The following is a 24,970-nucleotide window of genomic DNA, read 5'->3' as shown; positions in this document are numbered from 1 at the left end:
ACTGCAGCTCATCTCAATGCATTTCTCTGTCCGTCTTTATGTTCGAAATCAAAATCCTCTTTAAACGTAAGCAGGAAGAGACGGTGATGGACTCACAGGAGGAGCTTTTTACTCATAAAGAGGATTGAAGGCTTTCTCATTTAAAGAAAGTTTTAGAAAAAACTCCTTCACAGTTTTTTTAAAAAATAAATTCAGAAAAATGAAAAAGCACAGAGTACATACTACAATATATTGTTTTTGCAGAATATAGTTTCATAAATGGCAGCTCTACCATGAAAGTTCCATCAAAATTCTTTCTAGATTAAATCTTTTACTGTATTTAAAGAAGGAGTGATGACAGCCTCACGGTGTTCGACTTCATCCTCATCCACAGCTGCTGTGCAGATGAAAACAGAGCAGCCACGCAGGTCAATATGAAGGTCAATATGAAGGTCAATATGAAGGTCAATATGAAGGTCAGACCACTCAGCGACCGCAGAGAGGAAACAGTTATGTTTTTCTATGGGTATGCTGCGGATGACAGCTCATAGTGAACACTTCTACAACACAAACTCTAAAGCACACGTGTCAAAGTCAAGGCCCGGGGGCCGGATCCGAGCCTCTGGGTAATTCTATCCGGCCCTCCAGATCATTTTATCATTATTAATGACCCGATGTTATCTTGAGCTCATTTCTAACTTGTATAATTTTGACAAAATATATTTTTATGGAGAGTAAAATAGTGAAAGTTCTTTCAGGTTTAAGTTGATTTATTCTGGAACAATATTCCTGAATTTTTATTATTCATAATTATGTTAAAAAGTTACAGTGTTAAAGTTTTAAAAATGTAGTTTTAGAGTGTTGAATAAATGTTTATGCTGTTGGGCCCGCCCCTTAAGGGGTGTTTTGTTTTTGTGCAATTGAGTTTTTCCCCCCTGTTGTAAGGTGAAGTACGGTTGACGTACATGAGGAACTTCCATTGTTCTTATGAATACATCCTGAAAAAGTCACACAACAACGATACGTTCCAGTTGAGGTGTGTACTGTATGAGCCTCAAAGGAACTGTGAGACTCACCTGTGCTCACCTGAGGATCCAGCAGCTTCTCTCTATGAGCCTCCACGACCCGGAGAACCACAAACTCCCAGACCGGTTCATGTGACTTTAGACTTTGTTCATTTACCTCTGATGCTGCAGAGTCGTTGGTCTTCAAAATCATTTAGATGCAGACAAGCTTCTAACCTTGTGAAACAGGTTGGAAAAGACCAAGAATGCTGCTCACTTCACAAAGACAAGTGAAGCTGAAAAACTGGTTGGAGCTTCACTGAACACCAACCTGAAGCACAGAGAGGAGCTTTGAGATGAACGAGTCTGCAGAGGTTAATGCAGACTTACTGACAACATCAGAGACGGACCTCATAGGTACTATTAAGAATGATTCCGCATTAAAAAAAAAGAGAAACATTTTAGAATTTCAGGAAACATGAGCTGCTAATCTGGTAAAACTCTCTATTAACTTCAGATTTTGAACCAAAAATCTTAGAAATTTGACCATCAGGTTGACCAAAACTTTCCTCTCTTTGCTACTACATTTATTGTTTCTTCTCTCTTCCTGTTAAGTCAAAAATGATCTACTTTGCTACTTGTTTATTTTGTGTAACCACAGACAGTTTTATGTACATATTTAATTCCAGAATTTGTATATTAAAACTCAAAACTATATTTTCAATGAATAACTATTAATATTTTATTCTAATTATGAGATCAAATTCATGAACAGAAAATGTTTAATCTTAAACAAATAAATATATGAATCCCTTTAGTTATGGCAATAGTGTTGTTCTTTAGTATAAAATGGAATATGGAATACTTACATATATAAAAGTTCATTTTATTGTTTTGTTGAGTTAGATAAAAAAAAATCCAAACAATGGAAGCATTTGTCAAAGTATCTTGTTTATTCCTTTAATTTTTCTAAAAAAAAAAGTGTATAGATATAGAACTGTATGTGTGGAATAGAATAGAATAGAATAGAATAGAATAGAATAGAATAGAATAGAAAATGGAATAGAAATGTTTTATTCGTTTCAGTAGTCACAGACCCAGATCCAGGGACCAAACAGGCTCGGGTTCACTAAAAATGAGAATTTAATAACCAAACTTCACCTCAACAGGAGCTTCAAAAATAACAAAACTAGAAAGTCCAAATGCAAACGGGAAAACTTACAAGACGAACCAACACTGAGGGAGGAAAGCTGTCAACTTAAATAGGGAGCAGTCTAACCAGGTGAGGCAGACAGGTGTGTCACCAGCAGGGAGGAGCCACAGACTGCCTGAAAGAAAAAAAAGGTGAAACTAAACTAAACTACACAGAATATAACATTAATGAACTCCAGAGAATCTGAACTTATAAAAAAAATCAATCAAAATCATCGATTTTGATCAGAAATCCGAACCAAACACTTTCTTTCTAAAATGAAAAATATGAAACTTAATCAGAATGATTCCTCTGTTCAGGATCTCCTCTAAAATCAGATGAACCGTCGACACTTTACCAAATGTAATCTGGTTCTTCCTTAAGCAGATCTTTCATTTTTGGTCTTCATGTCCAATATTACCATCAATCTCTTCAGTTCATGAAGAAATGAACTAAAATGTAAAGTATGGTTAATTATCTACACCTCATCGATCCAGGAATTAAATAAAAATTGGATTTCTGTCCTTTATGAGGCTTCATGTTTGGTCGACGCTGAAAACAGGATTCAGTGCTCCGTAAATGTTTGATGGAGCCGAGCTGTCATGTTTCATTTGACCGGTTTACATAAAAAGGCAGAGATCAATAGAGTAGGATTTGGTTTAGGTAACTGTTGGCTGCAGCTGATACACTGAGCTAATCAATAGTGTGACTGTACATCTGCTGGGGGGAGATCTTCACGGACGTTCATCCCTCTGCAGGGAGCGCTGTGTGAATTCAGACGCCAAACGCAGCCGGGGTAACGAGACAGAGGGCTGGTTAGGGGGTTCTGGGAGGTCCAGGAGGTCCGGCCCGCTGAGTGAGGGACAACAGGGGGGTCACGCAGCTGAGGGGGCCGAGCAGACACTACACTTCCTGAGTAAACAAGGACGGGTTAACCCAGAGGTGTCCAGAGTCAGTCCTCGAGGGCCGGCCTCCTCCAGGATCAGGTGGGTTTGGCCAATAAGGAGTTTCAATGGCAGGTTGGTGGAAAAACATGGAGGACATCAGCCCTCGAGGCCTGGATTTGGAGCTCCTGGTTTAAGCAGTTTGGATCCGTTACCTGTGAAGGAAACGTTTGTTTGTGATCCATCGTACTGAGAGGACGCAGAACCTTCAACTGATTCTCCATCAAGCACTCAAATCCAAGGGAATGACTAGTAACGAGTACTCGGACACTCGCGATCTGCTCCCGAAGATTCTAGTATGAATATTTGTGACCTCCAAGATCGCGGATTCACGATCTTTATAAATATAGTAGAGTGTAGTAAAATACTGTTCAGGAATGATGTATTTATTACTCTGAAATGACGAATAATGTCGGATTTTAATTTTATGAACAAAAGCAAAACTGAAAAAGGCGCGCTACTGTCACTGGAAGTAAACAAATCTTCAAAATAAAGTGTCTGTGAAGCTTCCTGTTTTCAAAGTAAAACTAGCAGGTCCTTTTTTCTGTTCAAAACTGAGACTGAAGTTCCTCTCAAGTTCTAGATAAAACGAATTAACTTTAACACCAGAGCTCCAGTGTTTACATTCTCTTGGTTAAAGTAACTCTTCAACACTCGATGAATTATTGTAATTCCAGCGGATTCTGAAGCGGAGAACAGCCGAAGAATGAATGTAATCAACATGAATGAGCAGAAAAAAAAAACTTTTCACACCAGATTTTCCCCAATATGCAAAGAATGTAAGGTGTTGGAGAACTCTAAGGATGGAAAAACTGCGGCTAAATTTTCAGGATTTTTTCTTTAATGATCAAAAACAACAGTGATGTTTATGCTGCTGTTTATATTACTTCTGAACTTAACCAAAAAAAACAAACAAAAAACTTGTTTAAAGAAACAAACATAATTTCTTTCTATGAAAATCTTTTTGTTTTTTATCAATTTAGTTGATTCTGATCTCCTGTTCTAAAAAAAACCATAAATTTTGGTGATTTAATACAAATAATTAACATTTTCATTCTCATATGTGCAGTAAAATATATCTATACACATAATAACAAACATCATATTAAAAAGGAAGAATTGTGGTTTAATTCATGAACCGAATCACCGATTCACAGCTCTATGAATAATGGGAAGAAATCAGGAAAAACATTGAAATATTTCAAGAGGATTTCTGGATCTTTTCAGGTTATCCAAACGTTTGGTGCTAAAGACAAAGACGTACCGAGCGCTGGACAGCAGTTCTCCTTCAGAACACCGAAAGAGGACATGAAGAACAAGAACTTCACCATCCGGGACTTTGGAAGTAAGTATTTCCCTCCATCCTTTGACACCAGTTTGATCTCTACAGGGGATAAACGATGACCTGTCCACAGGTAGATGTGCACCACACCTGATGTTGTCCAGCAAAGCTGGGACTGATTTTGAGAGAAAAAAATCGGACATAAAAGTTTGCAAATAATATTTGATGAACCGTCTCAGCAGCAGCTTAATAGATTAGTGCGTCTGTAGTCGTTGCAGACGATCCAAGAACACGAGCAGAGATCAATAATCGGTCGGAGTGATAACGAGCAGAAGGCTGAGTGATAGTCATAGAAAAGCCGACGCTTCAGGACTCTGCAGCTCGCTCCTTTGAAGTCTAACCAGAGAGACTTGCCATGAAAAGTGGGACATGACAGGATGAGGCCAGGGGAACGAATGCATCCACCGTCCTTGACAAGCCCAGGTCCGAACCTCAGATCCACTTTTACCTCTCAGACACACTTTCTTACAGCTTCCTGACTGCCCGTAGCCTTGGAAACGCTCTCTCCGGGCAGAAAAGGTGGCCTGATTGGCAGAGACAGGAAATCCAAACACCACAGGCGCTGCAGACAGGTTCAGCTCCAGACGCCCAGGGAAACGCACAAACAAAAATCGCAGTTGTGCACAACATGCAAGGTGTGTTAAAATGCCTGACCTCCTGTCAGGAGGAAGTGCTCGGCTGTGTCAGGTCCACAAAGTGGGTTTGACAGGGGTCAGGCAGCGCGCCTGCAGCAGACAGGAGCAGGCAGGTTCAACCTGACAAGTTCCCCGTCCCTCGTACGCCGTGTCGCCCTGGATTCCACTCGCAGTCCTCACACCTCCAGCGCTGTTCTCAAGTCGTTCTCTGGGGGTTTGAGGGCAGATTCCAAAACAACAAGATCTTCAAAGACAGTCTCTGCGTTCAGGGTGTGGTTAGACTTTTAGAGTAAGTGGCGTAAAACAGTGAAAACTTTGATAAACCTTTGATATGCAGAAGCTTCTCATCTCAAACTTCGGGGCGTTTGGAGAGAATCTGATATCAAAGTTTCCTCCCTCTCTCACATGGACCTTCAGATGATTTCTTTCTTTTTCTTTTACTTCGTCTGGATACTTTCTAACCTGTTGAGATCCAAACTTCCGGCCTTTCCTCACAGAACTGTTCTTGAACTCGGTGGATTCAAAGTTCTCCTTCTTTCAGATAACACGGCTGGAATCGTGACCAAGCGCGTCGGCTTCCGCCGGCGCTTACAGGAGATCTACTTCCTTCCTGTCGTGATCGAGGACAACGGCTACCCCCCGAAGAGCAGCACGGGCACCCTGACCATCCGGGTGTGCGGCTGTGAGTCGGACGGCTCTGTGCTCTCCTGCAGCGCTGAGGCCATTTTCCTCCCCGTGGGTCTGAGCACTGGAGCTCTGATCGCCATTCTGCTGTGTATCGTCATCTTATTGGGTGAGACATTTGTAATCTGATTTAAAAAATCAACCAAAAACAAAATGAATTAACGACAAAAAACTTCAACAACTCATTCTGTCTCCTGCCTCTAAGCTCAACGAGGGAAAGTTGTGATTGCTTAGTCAGCATTCACACTATAGTGATTTTCCTGCTGCTTTCTGTCGTCAATCAGCACCTAAAAAGTCAATCACACTTTCAAAGATTTCAGCAATCTTCATATCAAAACGTTCAGGACATTACTGCTTGTATTTTAGGTATTTATAAACTTTATAATTTTCTAAATATTCTGTAAAATTTGCTCCATAGGAAATGAATGAGAGAGTCTTCAGTTCAGTATTTTTAAGACTTTAAATATATTCATGGGATGTGTTTTCATCTTTATAGTAATTTTCAAAAAATCTGAGTATGGTTAATATTTTAGCAACATGCTAACGTTTTTGACTAATTTGTTATTTAATGAGGTTTTTCTTTAGGCTAATTGAAGCCGTTCGGTTCTGTTTGCGCTCCATAGAATTTGACCATCACACCCTCTATGCACGACATAAATCCAGCACAGTAATGACACACGATCGTGATGAAGAGTTTACATCCACCACGATCGGTATAACACACCTGTCTCGATCGGAAGGAGATTTGGATCCAAATGAGTCCGATCGGGCCAGAGTGTTCCGAATGGCGTGTTTACATGACGCATTTTTATTCTGATCAGGCGTTTATTCCACTTACATGTGTCCATGTAAACACAGCTACTGAAGGAGGATGGAGAAATGTTCTGGATAGAGCAAAGAGGATCCGCCGCAGAAGCTGGAATTAAAGTTAAAGTCCCATTTGTTCTCCACATTTGACCCCTCCCCTGGGGGAGTGGTGAGCTGCAGACACAGCCGCGCTTGGGGACCATTTAGTGGTTTAACCCCCCAATCCAACCCCTCAATGGTGAGTGTTAAGCAAGGAGGCACTGGGTCCCAAAGAGTCTTTGGTAGGACTTGGCTGGGATTTGAACCCATGACCTTCCAGTCTCTGGACAGACACTCTACCACAAGGCCACTGAGCTGGCTCCTCTATCTTTTGGGGGGGGAGTTTAACCTGGCGATCATTAAAGTCACGTCTTTTATTGTTTCAAGATTTTATACATGTTTTTTTTTTTTTTTTTCAATTATGAACACTTTTGGACATGTTTATGACTGTTTTTGCTCTATTTGAAGCTTATGTTGCTCACTGCAACTTTATTTTGTACTGGCAACCAAAAGGATTCCTATTTATGAGTTTTTTTCAAGCTTCTATAAAAGGTTTTAAAGTTCTGAAAACCTTTTTAGTGTCAATTTAAAAGGCATAATTACATCATACATAAAGATCTAAGGAGGACAAATGAGTTTAACTTCTGTTTCAGTCCTACAAAATGAGGCTGTGTTCATTTAAAAAAGGAGACAATATTACCCTCGCATGGTTCAAGCATTCCCTGAATGTTTGTTGAAGGGCTGTGTTACAAAGAGTGCATTTTTCTTAGCTTTTAAATAAAAATCAAACAGAAAAAAACTAAACAACAGCTTCTGATTCCCCCTAAAGTCCTAAAGTTTTATCATTTCCATGTCTGCTGCATCCACAGAAACTTGAAGTGTGACATCTTCTTCACACCTTCGGTTCTGCTGAGCAATGACTGGATGTTTGGAGTAAATCAGGACTTTCTTTATCTTGTTCTGGGTCACTTTATTCTCAGAACTCACAGCAGCTGAAACAGGTCAACATGTTCAGGCAGGTTTCCCGGACACGTCTGACCCGGTTGATTCTTCAGCTGGCTCTCTGACTAAAACGATCACTGGAGCAGCATGTTTCATTGATCAATGAACTTTCTAGATAAACCTGGTTTGGTCCACATGTTTCTGTCTGGATGTGAACCTGGGAGGGTTCTAGTCCTCCTTGACACTCTGGACAGAACATGATTTGGACGAGCGAGTGATGGATGGAAGAGTTCAGTGAAATCCTCCAGTCTCCACTGGTTTCCATGGCAACCTTGTAGCAACAATGAGACTTCAGGAGAGTGGTATTGATCTTCTGGTCTGAGTCTTGTCAAATAGAGAGAGAGAGGTGACATTTTATGAAATGTCAAACAACTGACATTTCTATCCACAACTATCTGTGTTCTGTTAGTGATTTCAGCTGCCTCCAAAGTTCACAACATGCTTTTTTTTCTTTTTTTGGGGAGGAAATCTGTGATTTATCCATCTTGTCAGCAAAAGTGCAAAAGGTCTCTACAAAACTTGGTGAACAGCAGCATCATGGGTCAAATGGTTTGGCTAACCTGTCGATCGTCTACATTCACACTTTATCAAAGTTATCAAAACTCTAATTTCTCATTTTTAAATTCAAGCAATTTTTTTGTATTTTTTTTCTCTGCTCATTCATTTTCTAGTTTTTTCAGTAACATATTTCAAGTTGGACATGAATTCTGTTGGATCCTTGCATCCCTTTTAGGATTTTCTGTCCCCGTTGCTCTGAGTTCCAGGTTAGGATTTGATCTCATAAGGAGGAAATCTTCATCTCGCTCTGCAACCTGCAGCTCCAGGGCCACATGTGGCTCTTTACCCTCCATTGTGGATCTACGGATGTAGAAAAATAAAATTATATATATATACATTTAAAGTAGGGGTAACTAAATTTGTATTTTTTTAATTGAGATTAGTAATGTTTATAAAATAAACTACAGGTTTGTCAATATTTTTACATCCCTGCTGACTTGAAGAGGCCTTCAGATTTCAAATACTAAGCAAAACTTTGTTAAAAAGTCTGATCTTTTATGAGTTTAAGGAACATATTTTATGCTGCACAACAATGGTCAGTATCTGTCCAGAGCTGCACTGAAATTATTATTTGTATTTTTTATTTTATTTGTATTATTACCTTGAAAGGAAATAATACCAGATTCTGTCAAAAACAATTTGAGAATATGCTAATTTTCCTTTAAATTTCTTTTTTCATTCATGCCAAAGAATAAAGATAATTGATATTTAAAAACAATGTTCAGAATGCAGTGCGGTAATACATCTTCTTAAAGTGTAAGATAAGACTTTGCGGCTCCTTCTAAGATTTAATCAGTAAAAAAACAGGCCCACAATGGCTCTTTAAATACTGAGGGTTGCAGACCTCTGATATGGGGCAACATTCTGTCAATTTAAGGTTTCCAATTCATGACCTCTAAAGGTGCAGCTCAGAGTTTGAGTACGTATGAAGGCCTCTTGTGTCTGACATTGTCTTTACAATAGAGGGTTATATTTTATGAGGAGTATATTTGTATGAACCCTTTTTGTATCTTATCTAAAACTTAGTTTTTTATGATATTTTCCAGCCTTTCTTTGTGGACCAGACATAAAAAGGAGCATAAGTGGAAAAGTTGAGATTTATTTCATTTAATTTTCCCATTTATGGTGAAAGTCAACACATGTACAAAATGAAATATACAAAATATTCTAATTACAAAAAACACTTACATAAAACATTTGTATTAGAAATGGAGAAGTCCACGAACTTTATGGATTTCCCAGAATTTAACTTAATTAAATGTAATGGCTCGTTCAAAATGTCTTAAAACCTCCTTCATCTGATGTGGAGCAAAAAGGGCACAAAGAAGGAAAATGTGCTAAATGATGATAGAAACACATCGGAAAGGGAAGGATCACAAACAAAAACAGGCAACCGGAGGTTTATCTTTATAATGTTCACATGTAGATGATAATCAAAGGGGCGTGGCCTGTCCACAGACACGCCCACCCTATTGCAATATGAATATTACAAACTTGCACACACATGCATATCATCACATAAAGATACAGATCAGCTCATACACACAACAAACATTTCAGGCATTGATCATTCTTACACCTGGTGTGCAGGTGAGCAGACACCTGCGCACCAGGTGAGTCTGTCCTGCAGTGTCCAATGATGCCACATTTAACTAGAATCCCCCAAAACATTTTTAATAATGGAGAGAATATAAATGTGATATTTAATGAGACTTTCATGATCACATTAAGGTTTCTCAGCTCTATAAAGTCAGTCTGATCTGGTGGTCATGTGACTGATCCACGCTGTTACGTTCCTCACCAGGTCACGTTGTGAAACCTTCACTCCATCCACTAATCTGCAGAATGATCTGCAGTTTGGAGGAAGTAAATGTCAGACTTGTCTAATTAGTAGAGCACATTTGAACTTTATGAACCAGTAGTCTGTGTGTGCTTACGGTGGAGAACGAGGTCTTTTCTTCAAAGCTGCATGATGACTCACGCCCTCCAGGCTGAGACTGACGCCAAACCGTCACGCTGTCCTCGAGAAGAGTCTGAACTCACGGTGGAAAGGTTTCCAGCGGTGCAGGATTTGGCAGAATGACCCAGTTATCCTGTCGATGCTGCTGCTGGGGCTTCATTCTGCAGTGGTGTGGACGAGGTAAACCACCGCAGAAGTCTGCCGTGACACCACCAGGGGGAGCTGGCACACAACGAAAGGCTTGAGAAGCTGCTCTGCCAGAGAAGCAGAAGCTGAGAGGATCTTATATAAGGAATGTTTGAAGGAGGAGAATTGTTTGGCTTTTTTTATCTGAGTGAATTTATTGGACTTTTTCATCTGACTGACTGATTTCATAGTTATTCTGGCCATTGCCCCGGGTCGGAGGTGCAGTCATTTATCACACACCCAGAGGACAAACACATATTTTACTGCATTATTCAATGAGTAGACAGAGAAGGGGACGCCGGGGATGATGGACAAAAAAGACAGATTGCAGAGACAAGCGACGAGGGGAGCAGAACATTTACTGCAGCCGTGTTGTGTTTTTCTATATCGGCGTGTCAAATATTCAAATCTACAATCGCCTCTGGTGGGCTGTGTTTTAGATGATTCCTTATGCTAACCTTTGGTAACCTCACAAACGATTTACAGGTTTTGTTGGAGTGTTTCCCCTCATCAGAAAGAGGCTAATCTGAGTGGAAACAACTGCAAGGATTGGGTTCAATTCTCACATATAGATTCCAGAAGACTAAAACTCCACATTTATGAAACATTTTGATTCAGATCCTCATTGCAGAGACGCCTGGACGTCGGTGCTTCCAGGCTGTGCTTAGGCACAGGAGGGCTCTGAGTTAATTACACATGTCAGCATGTTAACATGCTCATTAGTATGTAGGATGTAGTGTTCATCATCCTCGTTCTGTGAGTTAGCGGGCTAATAAGCTAATACATTCTAATGGAACTCTGCACCCTCAGACTAATTACTTAGTTAAACATGAGCAGGTATTTGTTTAAAAATGCAAATTAGGGAAAAATGATTCAATTGTTTTTTTCCTTATGATAGAGTGACTCTCTTTATTGTTTCTTCTGTGATTAAGGATAATTAGCTAATGAAAGACACAAGTTTCATAAACCAAACAGACTTTTATTTTTGTGTTTTTAATGAACCCATTGATCCAGAACCTTTTTAAGACAAATTGTAAGTTGAATTCAGATATTTTTAGATACACTCCTACAGGTGCGGTTTTATACCTGTGGCTTCCCATCCAACCACAGATCCACCAGTGACCTCGGAGCAGCTCCACTGGAGCGTTTAGGGCTACAGAGGGCAGATTTTCCCGCTCAAAGTTTATCCTGGCGGTTTAAACTTGCATCAGCAACTTTCTAGTCACCTGGTGTTTACTATCAGCCCACCACTGCCCCAATCTATCTATAAGCATCAATTCTGAGGTTGTTTTAAGGTGAAATCAGGTCTATTAAATACTGTTGTTATGATCTAATTCACCTTTAAGATGATTTTAATGCAGATTAGTCCAAAATGGACTAAATACACGACCTACTTCTATTTTGGTATGGAAGTGTTTGTGACTCATAATTCAAAATAAAAGTCAATATTAGAAATCCTTTTTCATTTTCAAAATGTACCAGCAAAAGTAATTCTCTGAACGGCTTTTTCTATTTCTTCTTCAACATCGCTCATTCTGGAACTTGATTAAAATGATAAAGAAAACGGCATTTGACACTTTATTTTCAAAAAGTTCTTTATTCAATTTGTACCAAAATTCAATTAGAAATATCACATTTAAAAATTATAATGCACAAACAGAAAGTGTTTTCATTTCCACAGTGTAACTGTTTTACTTGTCTCTTAAATGAAATGAAAAAGTGATTCTCTGAACGGCTTTTTCATTTTATTCATCATCACAGCTCATTCTGTGAAATAATTAAAAAAGAAAATGGTATTTGATATTTCATTTCAAAATGTTTGCTGGTAAATTTGTGCCAAAACTCTATAAGAAACATTGAATTTGAAAATTAAAATTGATTAACAGAAATGCTTTTTCATTTTCACAATGATTCGCTGTCAATGTACCGAACTACATGAGTGCTCAATCATCTCCGGTTGGGGCAGTGGACCACGTTTACATGGAAATAGAGGAGTATTTGGAGTTTAAAAGATGTCTTTAGGGGCTACGAAGAGTCACTATGAATGATGTTTAGTACATTCTAGTAAAATACTTCAAAATAAAATGCAAAAAGGATTTACATTTTATGTGTCACACCTTTCCAAAAAAACTATCTCGAAAGCAGAGACTCGTGTTGGAGACTTTGTGGGTCACCTGGGGAAAATTCTTACCATGTTTTACCAGTCATAAAGGTGTTCTGGTTGCAAATATGCAATCATGTAACTAATGTTTTTGGATTGGTTTTTGGCATGTAGCTGGGAGAGGTCGATGTGGAGAACCAGGAAAACTTAGACAAGAAGCTTCTGGAAACTCTTGGTTACTAGTAAAAACACAATCACAAGGAAATGATTTGAAGTGGAACCTTCTTCAGTGGAAGAATGGATGAATGTAATCCATGATTTCTACATCATGGAAAAACTATCCTCTTAAGATTCAATGTGGCAACTTTTATGAAGAATGAACAACATAGACTGAGTTTGTCAAACCAGTAAGATCCGACTTGATCTGAATTTACAACATTGAAATGAACAGAACATGTGCGGTGAACACAAACAAACCACTCAGTGGAAGCGAGGCTGAACTGAGTGGAAACGCTCACCAGAATTAACTCGACCGCCCCACTCCTCACCAGACAGAACCAGACAAATGTCAGTGTCAGGTAGAAGCAGTCTGACAGGTGAGGAGACTATTAGTAAATAAGTCCATTTTGAATTCCTATCCTACAGTCAAATGTGAAATCAGATTCTAACAACTGTCATCAAAGTTTAAAAATGGACCTTTGTGTTGACGTGTTCAGACTAGATGTCTCTAAAGAACCAAATGTTTCTTTTTTCTAATGAATGATCTCTAGCCGTTAAACCTCAAATGTTTCTTCTTTTATATTTTTTCTCAGGTATCGTGGTTCTCTATGTGAGCTTGAGGCGACAGAAGAAAAAGGAAACCCTCATGTCATCCAAAGAGGACATTCGAGATAACGTGATCCACTATGATGATGAGGGGGGAGGAGAGGAGGACACGCACGCCTTTGACATGGGAACGCTTCGCAACCCCAAAGTTGTCAAAGAGAACTTGTACCGCCGGGACGTCAAGCCGGAGATGAAACGGAGCCCGAAGCCGCCCGTCTCTCAGGACAGCGCCGACATCCGAGACTTCATCCACCAGCGGCTGGTGGAGCACGACTTGGACAACTCGGCCCCGCCCTACGACTCCTTGGCGACGTACGCTTACGAGGGCGAGGGCTCCGTGGCGGAGTCGCTAAGCTCCATCGAGTCTGTCACTGTAGACCCGGAGGAGGACTACGATTACCTCAGCGACTGGGGGCCCCGCTTTAAGACGCTGGCCGGGATCTTTGGGGAACAGTCAGAAACCCAGTCGGACTCCACAAACACAGAAAACACTCACGGATGAAACCACGAACTCCAGAAGGAAGAGAGATCTGGTACTCGTGTCCCACCAACTTTTCTTTTTACTTCATTTGAACATTTTCATTCTTACCAACATTTTTTTATGATGTACTTTGTCACGCTCCGTCCTAAAATTGTAAAAAAACAAAAAAAAACATGACGCGAGCAGCCATTCAGGAGTGTCTCGGTTGTTTATTACATTTTTGTTTCCATTTGGGGAATGCAAGCGGAAGGAAATGTTTCCTGGAACATCCTTTAAAGTGCCTCAATCTAATTGTTTTTATGATTTTTCACTTATTAGTTCTTTGGTTTTTCACTCCACAGCATCTCTCCAGTGTTCCTTCTTACAACCCCATAGTTGAAGCTGACTCCGTCAGCGTGCTGTACTGTGCTCTGACTGGCCGGTAGCCCCGCCCCCTCCGGCTCTGTGGAGAGAATGAGACGGCCCACGTTTGGCCAAAGATGTTTTGAATGTTATTTATTGTTCTATTTATTTATAGACTGACTGAGTTTCTTGGGAGGTTTGTGTATTTATCTATTTATCTCTCTGTCATCAAACTGTATTTTTATTTTTGAAGACACTTGAGGATTTTGTAATTACTAAAAGGCCCACATGAAAATGTATGTTTCTGTTATAGGTGGGTCTTGTGAATAGACTTGTACTAGAGTTGTAAAAAGATGACTTAGGGCTAAATAATGCAGTTCAGTCGTGTAATAAGCACTGTTTCTTAAATAAACAACACTTGGACAGAATCCTCTCTGACATTGACTTCATCAACAAAAACACACAGATTGTCTGAAGTTGTGGACTTTTATTTGCGACATAAAAAAACTGGAGAAAGCTTGGAAAGTTAAAGTCCCATTAGCTGTATCGCACCCTGTGGGACATGTATTTGACCCGCCCCCTTGGGGAGAGGTGAGCTGCAGACACAGCTGCCCCCAGGAACCATTTGGTGGTTTAACCCCCCCCAGGTCCAACACAGGGGACTCGAACGCCAGAGAGTTCTGAGTACCCCCCCACCAGGACGTTCTCTCTTTGAAACAAACTTTTGCTTCATCATCAACAAGCACTGAGAGGTGAACGTTGCTCTGAAATGATGCTTTGGTCAACATGAAAAGACGTTTAGCATGCACAACACTTTGCAACGCTGCTGCAGAACGAGGTCTGTTCAGGCCCCTATGGCGTTACCATGACAACACCTCAAACCCCATAGTCTGTTTTTTGAAAAAAACAATAACAATAACAAGATTAGAGTTCTAATAATTGATTTATTATTGATTTCCTTCACAAGTGACCATGATAAAAGAGCGATAATGTCCTTTGAGGTAGAGGAGGGTTCAGTGCATCGTCCATTAAGTTCAGATAATGGACACTTTGAAGGACGTTATCACTTCCTTCACAGGAAGAATGGAATAAATCCAATTACGGATTTTGGTTTTTAGATTTTTTTTTTATTCAGTCCAGCTTGTTTTCCTGGTTGTATTACAGACATCCACACATTCCTGATGTATCTCTCTGTACTGGTTGTTATAAACACACATACAAACACATAGGTGTTTCTGCTGGAATAGATTTCTATCCACTGCATCAAACAACCACTGAATTAGAGGAAACTCAAAAAAAGCAAACCAAAAAAGTTCACATCTGTCTTCATCTTCAACCTCAACTGTAGAACGGTTTGACCTTCTGCGCTCTTTCTGCAGGCACAGCAACATAAAGCCCACAAACTCCTGTGTATACCCAGAGATTCTGGAAGTGAAATGTGAGGGCGTCTGTCTGTTTGAAGGGGTCACGCAAACCAACGAAGACGCAAAGGATGCAAAGCAAACCTGCCTTCAAAAGTCTGAAAGGGAAACGATGGAGGCAGCACCACGTCCTCGTGAAAAACGGTGAATGAAAGGCTGTGAAAAGAGCTCTGTAAACAATGCTTTCAGTCTTCCGTAACCATGGTAACGCAGGAAAACAGAGTTAGCACTGATTCATCTAAATCCACACAAAAGCTCATTTCATGATCAAAACAACTTTTACATTCCACTACAGTGGAAGTCTTCAAATCAGAATAGAAATGATTTTTGTTTAGGAATCTTCTAATTTTCAGTTTTTAGAACCAAAAACTCAAAAAGATGCAGACATTTGTGAGATTTTCATCTCAAAATCTTAGAAGCAGATAATTATATTTTAGATAAGGAAGTGGGTTTCCGTCGTTTAAAATAGGAAAGAAAAAGCGGTCAATGCTGGTCAGAGAAACTCCTGCAAAGAGAGTCAACATTTCTAAGGCTCAGTGGTTTCAGTCGGGCATCAAAGTGACTATTTGTCCGGCAGCTGAACCGAGTGGCTCTGTCCGTTCCTGACACGGTCCGCTGAAGACCTAATAGAAGGTCTGGGTAAAAGCCAGAACAGTGACAGACAATCCAGATCTGCAATCAGTGGATGTAAAGTGATCCCCCAGGTGTACCCCTCTGTCAGATCCAACAGGTACATCCGAGCAGACGAGTTCTTTGAGGAAATGTCAGAAAACAGTCTGAGATAGAAAAGAAAAGTCGGTTTTAGCGATTCAAGACACCTTTGTATGAACAAACATGTACAACATCAGGATGTTCTAAAAATACAAAAGTATATTCAGTGAGAAACATATCAAAAATGTCTGATGATGTTTTATTTCACATGTGTCAAAGTCAAGGCCCGGGGGCCGGATCCGGCCCTCTGGGTAGTTCTATCCGGCCCTCCAGATCATTTTATTTTATTGTTATTAATGACCAAAGATATTTTTATGGAGAGTAAAATATTGAAAGTTATTTACGGTTCAAGTTGATTTATTCTAGAATAATATTCCTGCCTTTTTATTATTCATAATTATGTTAAAAAGTTACAGTTTTAAAGTTTTTAAAAATTGCATTTTGCTAGCTTTTTGGACTATTTATCATTTACTAAGATTTTTTAGACTGGTTTGGAGTTTAGCCAACATTTCAGCTACATGCTAGCTGCTTTGGCTAACCTAAGGTTTTTTAGGCTAATTTTCATTTAGCTAATATTTTATCTTGCTATCATCTACAGCGTTTTCATTTATTAATTTTAGCATCCTCAGCTGTCAGCACTATCATCTTCATCTTCAGCGGCCAAATTCAGCTTACAGCATTCACACTAGCATTATCACAGGTGATGCTATATATCTAGTTCATAATCATGTTTAAAAAGTTACGGTTTTAAAGTTTTAAAAATGTAGTTTTCGAGTGTTCATTAAATGTTGATCCTGTTCGGCCCGTGACCTCAGGTGTGTTTTGGATTTTGGCTTCTTGTGTGATTGAGTTTGACACTCCTGATTTATTTGGATTGTTTCCAGCCTGCTCTCTTTGCTTCTCCTCCTCTGTCTTCTTTCTCTGTACTCCATAAAATCCATAAAATCAGAGCGAGACCCCGCCTGTAAGCCACATATCAATAATTGAATCACTGCGACGATTTGACTTTCAAACGTAAGGAAGCATTAGGACTTCCAGGTGCCGCGGACGTTGTTTGGTTGTGAACATTCAATTACAGAGTCACTGAAGCGGAGCTGTCATGATGCAGCGCTGAGGTGTTGTCAAGTCACCTGCTGCATAATTCTCCATTTTTACTGGCACATTTGCTTATGCAGAAATAAATGAACATTCAGCATCAATAAGGCTTCTCTCTTAATGCGAAGCGGTTTGCTGAGCAAATGAGCGGGAGTCTCTAATGAAGCCCTCCACTGTACCACACCTGCAGGCTAAGGATTAAAGCACTAATACATATGTATGCCTTAAATAATGGCAGCCACTTTGTACCACTTTGTTTTCTGAGGGTCTGTTGCTGCTCGTGGAAATGCAGATGTCTCCTCTGCCACTAAGTGCTCTCCAGCCTGTTTGCTTTGCAGGGAAGTGTTGATCTTCTGCACTACTTTCATTTTGCGATTGCACATTATTGTGAAAGCTTTCATTGTGCAGCAGAGACATCTGAGCAAAGTCAGCAGCTGATGTTGTACCATAAAGGCATTAGCACAGTTTTGACAAACATTAGGATGGAGAACCTGCACCGTCACTCAAAGTATTTGTGTAAAAATGCATGAATTGCATAAAGTCTGCAGATGTTCTCCATTGGTTTTGTCTCAATAAATGTAAAGAGACTTTTATTTTACATAATTACACTATTTTTTTTTCATGTTTATCTATAGTTTTACCGAACAGGGTTAAAATTAAAATTATAAGTCTGAATCTTAAGGTCAGCGATAAGTGAAATACAAATTCACAATAATCCAACAAAGGAACACCTTTCAGAGAACACCTTTCAGAGAACACCTTTTGAGAATATTGCATCTTAGGAATGTCAATGTTCTACAAAATGGTGTGATCTCATTAAATAAAGTTTATTTGTGCTCCGTTGTTTCTATCAGGAATAAAAATCAGACGTTTTGTTTGTGTTTTTTCTCTTTTTTTGCTTTTGCTTCAATTCGAGTTAATTACGGAGTACCCCAGGGCTCTATTCTAGGGGCCAGCCTTTTCATATGTGTTTCCCTTAGGAGACACAATCAGGAAACACATCAATCGTGAAGGATCTCCTTCATGTGGACGTCCCATTTTTCCTTGTCTAGAATCATTCTTCTCTTTACTGAGACGGAGGGTCTAAGAGATGGGATTACCAGTTTAGTTAGTTTAGTAACCAGCTATAGTTTGTATAAGACTGTTTGGTGATATTGGGCTATATAAATAAAACTGAATTGACTTTCGCAGGTTTGCCTCAGAATGGCGGTCTGGGCTGCTGTATAATGTCTTGGTCCATGCAGCAGGCGGGTTCTCCGCGGGGCCGCTGACACCTCTGCAGCAATACTAATAGTAATATTAGCATGCTCTGTGAGCTGGAGCTGCAGGTAAACAACCCGCGCTGCCGGCGCGTGTTTGGTGGCATCCTAGCAGAACAATGCAAACACATACAGTAAATGTCAACGGTGAAACCTGTTTGTGGCGTCTGCCTGCACGCCGTCGTCCTGACCCATGAGCGCCTGCCACCTGCAGAGGTCTGACTGTTTATGCTAATCATGAGTCAGCAGAGCAGAAATCTAACATGAACAGTGATGTTGTTGTTGACTCGGAGGGGGGGCGGCGTATTAAACATTTATGCTTTTTGTTGGAATATGTTCCTTTTCTCTGGTAAAGATCCTCACCTGCCTTCGTGTTGCAGACGACTTTCTGTTTTGTTGATGTCAGACCAAAATAAAGCTGCATTCCTTATTTGTCTTGGTTTTTATTCTTTTAGTTTTTAGGTCAAGAACAACAATCCGTTTCTGTTTTTACTTGATTGATTTAGTTTGAAGAGAAAAACAACTAAATAAATACAACAACAAAAGGTTGTGTTTTTATTGATCCAGAGTTTTCAGGCACCTGATGGTTTTTCCTTCAGAAAATACATCAGATTTGGTTTAAAAAAAAAAACCTTTACTCTGTATTGATGTGTACATCTTTTTTCATTCTACTTTCTTTTAAATATCACTGGTTTTCCATGTTTATAATGTCAGTGCTGTCAGTGTTACAACTTGTGGGATTTTAACTTTTTAAAAAACATGCAAATACAGAACTTCTTTTTTTTGGTTAATGTCCACCCATTCAGTTGTTGTCGCTGTCCGGCAGCAATGATGAAGGTACATTTAAAATCTGTGGAGGACTTTTCTCCTCCATGTTTGGTTTACTGGATTAAAGTTAAAGTGAAGAAGCTCTCCAGCGTGTCGTCTCATGTCTGCTTTAGGATTCAGGTTTCCTTACTGATGCTGAGGGGTTCAAATGTTATCCTGCAGTCATTGTGTCAGTCCTGAACCTCCACCTAACACTAGGATCACACTAAACATGGAAGTGTTTAGACACAAAACATGATCGCATTTGTCAATCACGGTGTTTTATTGTGAAAAATGGGTCATATTTTGAAAATAAACCAGATTTTCTCATGTATTTTGATGCAACTTCCCACCAGAACCGACAAGGATCGCTCCGAGGAGGACCGCGGCGCTCCACGTCTGTTGTGAACCACACTGTAGGTTAACCACGGCGCCGGATGGAAGCGACCTCCGTTCCGCGGTGCTTCAGCTTAAAATGTTAACAATAACTGCGTTCTAACTGTGTTATACATTTTATATACAACAATTTGAACTGCTTGACTTTTCACACCAGCAGATTCAAGTTCCATTCAAAATAAAAAAATACACCATGTGTCATATAATTGTCTCTTGCTGCAGCAGATTGATCTGCAATTCTTAAAAATCTAGATAAATTCAATTCTAAGGACTTTCTCTGTGAACAGCAGTGAAACCTTGTCATGCAGCAGAAGATAGGAATATTCTGTAGGGTTTAAATGTATTCTAATGATAAACCACTCTGACTGTAGCGTAAATCCATCATTTGGTATTTGACATGTTAGAATCTAAACATCGCTAAACTAAAACAAATGAACCAAATTTATCAATCCACCATTTATCCATAATTCTTCTCATTGTTCCTCACAGTGAAACAGCCGTGGTGGAGCGGTTAAAGGGCTGACCTCAAAAGGCCGCTGAGATGAAGGTTAAATGTTACAGAAGATGAGATGAAAAACACATTTCTGTTAAAAATGAAACTTCACATTTGGTCATTGTATCTTGTGGGCTGCACTGTGGTGCAGTGGTCAGCACTCTAGCCTCACACTGAGGAGGTCCTGGTTCAAATCCCTGATTTTCTCTTGGTAGTCCTGCTTTCCCAAACAGTCCAAGAAGATGCTTTATGAGTCGGTTGGTGGTTGATGAGTGAGTGATGTTGTGCGTCTGTGTGTGGGCTGGTCAGACTGAACCCTCCCTTCACCCTTCAGTCATCTGGACGGGCTCCAGCATCCCTGTGCCCTGGTACCCCATGGAAGTGTGAAAACAGAAATACCAGCATACTTTGGAGTCACTGATGTGGACCTGCTTCTGTGTTTAAACTTCACGTCTGCACAAATGGACTGAATTGGCTTTCTAATTTTGTTACATTTTGAACCTCAGACACAGACAGGATCCTCCCTCTTTTGCCGTTTCTGCCCTTCAGGATGTGTTTCCGTTTCTAGAGCTAACACCGTCCTGGTTCACAGAAGCAGAAGTCTTCTTGTCCCAGTTAACGCCGTATTGTTGTGTTAAGTCTGAGCACATTGGCGGAGGATTACATGTCTGGGAACTCCTTCCAAAGTCTCCCTCATCGTTTTTGTAAAAATAGACGGTTCCTCTTTGTCTGCTGTGTGCAGGTTACTGTCGTCTGTTTGAAATGCAAATCCTCCAAATGCATCGAGTGATGCTGGAATGAATGCTTCTCCTTAAGCAGCTTTCTTCTAAGTTTTCAGACCAAGAAGTTTCAGATATCCAGGCTCTTGTTCAGCAACAGAGAAACTCTTGATGTTTAGAAAGACGTTTTCACCTTTTCACCATGACATTCAATTTGCATCCGGATCTGCTGAGAGTGAGATCTGGAGAAGCGTCGGGTTTGGCTGAGCATCCTCGCCTGGAGCTTTCCTTCTTATCTGGCAGATAAAGTTAACGCGTGGAGGAGCCAGACTTCCTGGAGAGATCTGACTGCAGATCTGTGAAATTAAACTGATTCCAGATTGACATCGAGACACATCGGGGACAAGAAGTCACACTTTCAAAGACTGTTATTTCAGAGAAGCTCCACAGAAACTCGAGTAGAGATTGTTCTTCAAACAAAATCTCATTTTTTGGTTTTTGTCTACTTCTGATCTTTACCTTGTTTGGACCATCAATGTGCAACATGTAACCAAACCAACGCACATTATGACTTCATGAAAGAGTCCAAAACTTCTATTGCTCCTGGAAACCTGGAGGAGTTTCCATCTGTTGTTTTAAAGCTTTTGTGAGCTAAAGCAACAGTTTGAGACGACAAAGTTTGACTCAGAATCGTCTTTCCAAATCAGTCAAAAGATAGAGATTGAACTTCGTGAATGTTTCCACATCCAGCTGCAGAGAAAATGAAGGGCAACAATCACAAAACGAATAGTAAACAGTAGAAACACGTTTTATTAAGAAGCAGAAGAAAAAAACCTTCATATTTGACACCAAATCAAAGAGTTTTACGGTAACAGAGACTGAATCGTTTTGACTGCAGAGCCGTTCGGCCTGAAGAAGGTCACTGACTGAAGAGTCAGGCTCAGATGCTTAATATAAAAGAATCAGAGGCAATGGATAAGGTCACTCTGTCAAACGGGTCATGATTGACTTTGTTCTAACATGATGGAAAAATTACAGAACAAAAAGCCATAAAAGGCCAAATTCATGGAGATAAAATCACGAAAAAAGACAGAGGGACCATTTACACCGTTTGAATCCAAACCGTGGTGTCGATGAGCTGCTAAATGGTAAATGGTAAATGGCGTATACTTGTATAGCGCTTTCTACTCTCCTTCAAGGGCCCAAAGCGCTTCACAGTCACAGACCCATTCACCCATTCACACACTGGTGGTGGCTCCGCTGCCGAACACTTGCACCAACCTCCCACCAGAGGCAATTCGGGGTTCAGTGTAACACTTGCACCAACCTCCCACCAGAGGCAATTTGGGGTTCAGTGTCTTGCCAAAGGACACTTCGACACATGGGTGGGAGTCGAACCCGCTCACCTCTGATCAGAGTCGACCACCCTACCGCTGCACCACGCCCCCCCAGTTGCTAAACAACTTGTTCTCTGGTTCAAACCCCCAAAGGAGAGTGTAGTTAAAGAATCTTGAAGTAATACAATCATTTTTGCAGTGCTCTACTGGTAGACTTGTGTAGTTTTTCTAAATTTAATTATGATTTTTTTTTCCCTTATAAACAAATTAAGATGTTAAAGTCCAGTTTAGTCCAGATGATTTCAGAGAATAAAACGGAACAAATTAGATGAAAAAAATTTTAGGTGACAAATACACAACTTTACATTAAAGAATGTACTAAATGTTCATGTGAACGGGCTAACATGTGATCTCAATAAGCAGATGTCTCTGGTGTGCCAGTTATTAAAAAAGTGGACGTGAATGAACTCATATTCTGTGGCGGTTCATGTTTGGCTCCATGACGTCTTCCATACTTGGGATAAACTTGGGCTGGATCTGAATTCCTCCCCGACTCCTTCCGCTTCTCCTGACATTAATCTCTCCAAACAGTTATGGAGAAATAGTCTTTACATTCGTATGTCACGACCCCTTGAAGACATCAATAGTTGCCTTTTTTTATGTTAGTGCATAGATGCCAGTGGTAGGAAAATACACAACAATAACAATTTTATAACTTTAAAAAGTCATGCTAAAACAAAAAGTTAATACTTATTTTTAAAGAGGCCCTACCATGATTTTCTTAAGAGTGAACTATATCCACATATATGATCATATATTACCTTTAGAACACTAAAAAACTAATTATTTATGAAATATTAGTTATTATTGTGAGTTTTTTTCCTACTCGTGAGTAAAGCGACTCGATTCCTGAGGCTCCGCCTACATTCCCTTTGCTCTACGCTAAAAAAAGAAGTTTGGATACCACTAAAGCTCTAAATGCCCTCACGACTGGAGGGGTAGGGAGAAGAATTCAGCCTTAGACTCCAGAAGAACCCCAGAATGGAAACACTGATGATAGTTAAGGGCTGGACTAAACCACAGCATCAGTCCAGGTGGAGATCAGGGTGGAGGAGAGCCAGGGAACCATCTATGAATGTAAAGGCAAAATTATGATCATGATTGGCTGAGAAAAAGCCTCATTGATGATGTAGTGATGTAGCGTACCTGGAAGTGAAGTAAAACTTCACTACTAAATACAAACACAAGTTGTTAAATAACTTTCTAAAAAGTCATCCACATATTAAAAAGAAAGTAAGCGCATATTTCTGGCTAATTAAAAGTACAAAAGTTCGAGCGGAAATGTCGATGACAGCAAATCATGGACTTGCATCACTTCAGGTTTCTTTGATGAAGAAACAGCAGCAGCACCTGAGAGCCGTCAGCAGAATCTGTGTCTTCAGAAGAACTCAAGGACTCACTTCAGCACTTACCCAGAGCACCTTCACCTGCAATATTCCCATTTTCTCTGCTGCCTTTAACCAAAAGAGGCTGTTATTTGCTGAGCTCTTTGTGCTCCTTCATGCACCTGCAGCTGGTGACTCAGCTGACGGAGCGGAGGCCTCGTTTTTCAAGAGCCTCCCTTTAATCTGGTTTGGATGACAATGAATGTGAGCGGCGTGAACATCAAAGCGTCTTCAAATGTCATGTGTTCATTATTTATGTGTTGAGTGACTTCAAACCTAAATGTCAAACCGCCGGTTTAGGGATCTGAGGAACTTCATTACAAAGTGTTTAAAGGATTTTCATTCACTAATCTGTTTGCAGATCTTTATTATTTTTTTGTTCTGACATCATATCTGGGATGTTTTACGTCCTGCTGCTGCTGTGCTGCCACTGTTCAACATGTCATTTGGCTCACCTGGGAGGTGGGGCAAAAGATCTAAAGTAGCGCCAGGTATTTAAGTCAGAGGCAGTTATGGGGTCAAATCAGCATCAACGAAAAAATGACTGAAAACTTCAAACATAGACATTGTACCTGGAAAAAAGTGAAACAAGACATTTAAAAAGAAAAGGAAAAATGCTTTGAAAATGTGAATTGAAAAAAAAACTATACATGTAAAAATGACCAATTGAAAAATAATTCATCCATTAGTAACAGATGTTATGAATTTGAAACTTTTTTTTTTACTTTTCTTAATCTTCACTTTCAGTTCTCTGTTTTCAATTTCAATTCTCATTTTTGACTCTTTGCTGCTTAGCTGAACCTAATTTTACATGGGTGGGGCTTTTCACATTTTCATATATTTTCAACAATTTCATATATTCATATTTACACAGATAGATTTGTGTTTTTTCAAAATTTAAAGTTTTTTTTTTAAGTTTTCATTTTTTTTATCCAAATTTTCAAAATATATTCTTTTTTAATTTACAATGTCTTGTTTTCAATTTTTTTCCAGTTACAATGTCTATTTTTCAAGTTTTCAATCTGATTTTTCGTTCACTTTAAGCTGCTCCTGATTTGACCAGATACTACTGGATATGAGAATTAGGGTCTTATCGTGCTTGTTTGGTTTAGTTCTTTTTTCCCCTCCTCAGCAGTCTTTTACTGCTGGGTTTTGTTATTTTAGTTTGGGTTGGACCTTGGTAGTCTTGATTTGGAGGCTTTGTTT

At 39.8% G+C, this 24,970-nt stretch overlaps 1 protein-coding gene across 1 annotated transcript in view; it reads left to right on the top strand.

Annotated features, from left to right (window-relative positions):
• LOC112151521 (cadherin-12) overlaps positions 1–14,509 on the top strand; it is a 151,789-nt gene extending 137,280 nt beyond the window's left edge. The window contains exons 10-12 of the mRNA XM_024280492.2: positions 4,347–4,464; positions 5,638–5,889; positions 13,246–14,509. Of these exons, the coding sequence (XP_024136260.1) occupies positions 4,347–4,464; positions 5,638–5,889; positions 13,246–13,760 (885 nt within the window). The 3' untranslated portion in view covers positions 13,761–14,509. The remainder of the gene's footprint in view (positions 1–4,346; positions 4,465–5,637; positions 5,890–13,245) is intronic.
• Positions 14,510–24,970: the final 10,461 nt, after the last annotated feature.

The sequence above is a fragment of the Oryzias melastigma genome, linkage group LG20, assembly GCF_002922805.2.
Source record: "Oryzias melastigma strain HK-1 linkage group LG20, ASM292280v2, whole genome shotgun sequence".
Classification (NCBI taxonomy): Eukaryota; Metazoa; Chordata; class Actinopteri; order Beloniformes; family Adrianichthyidae; genus Oryzias; species Oryzias melastigma.
The sequence above is the reverse complement of the archived record's forward strand: the minus strand, read 5'-3'. Positions and strand labels throughout refer to the sequence as shown.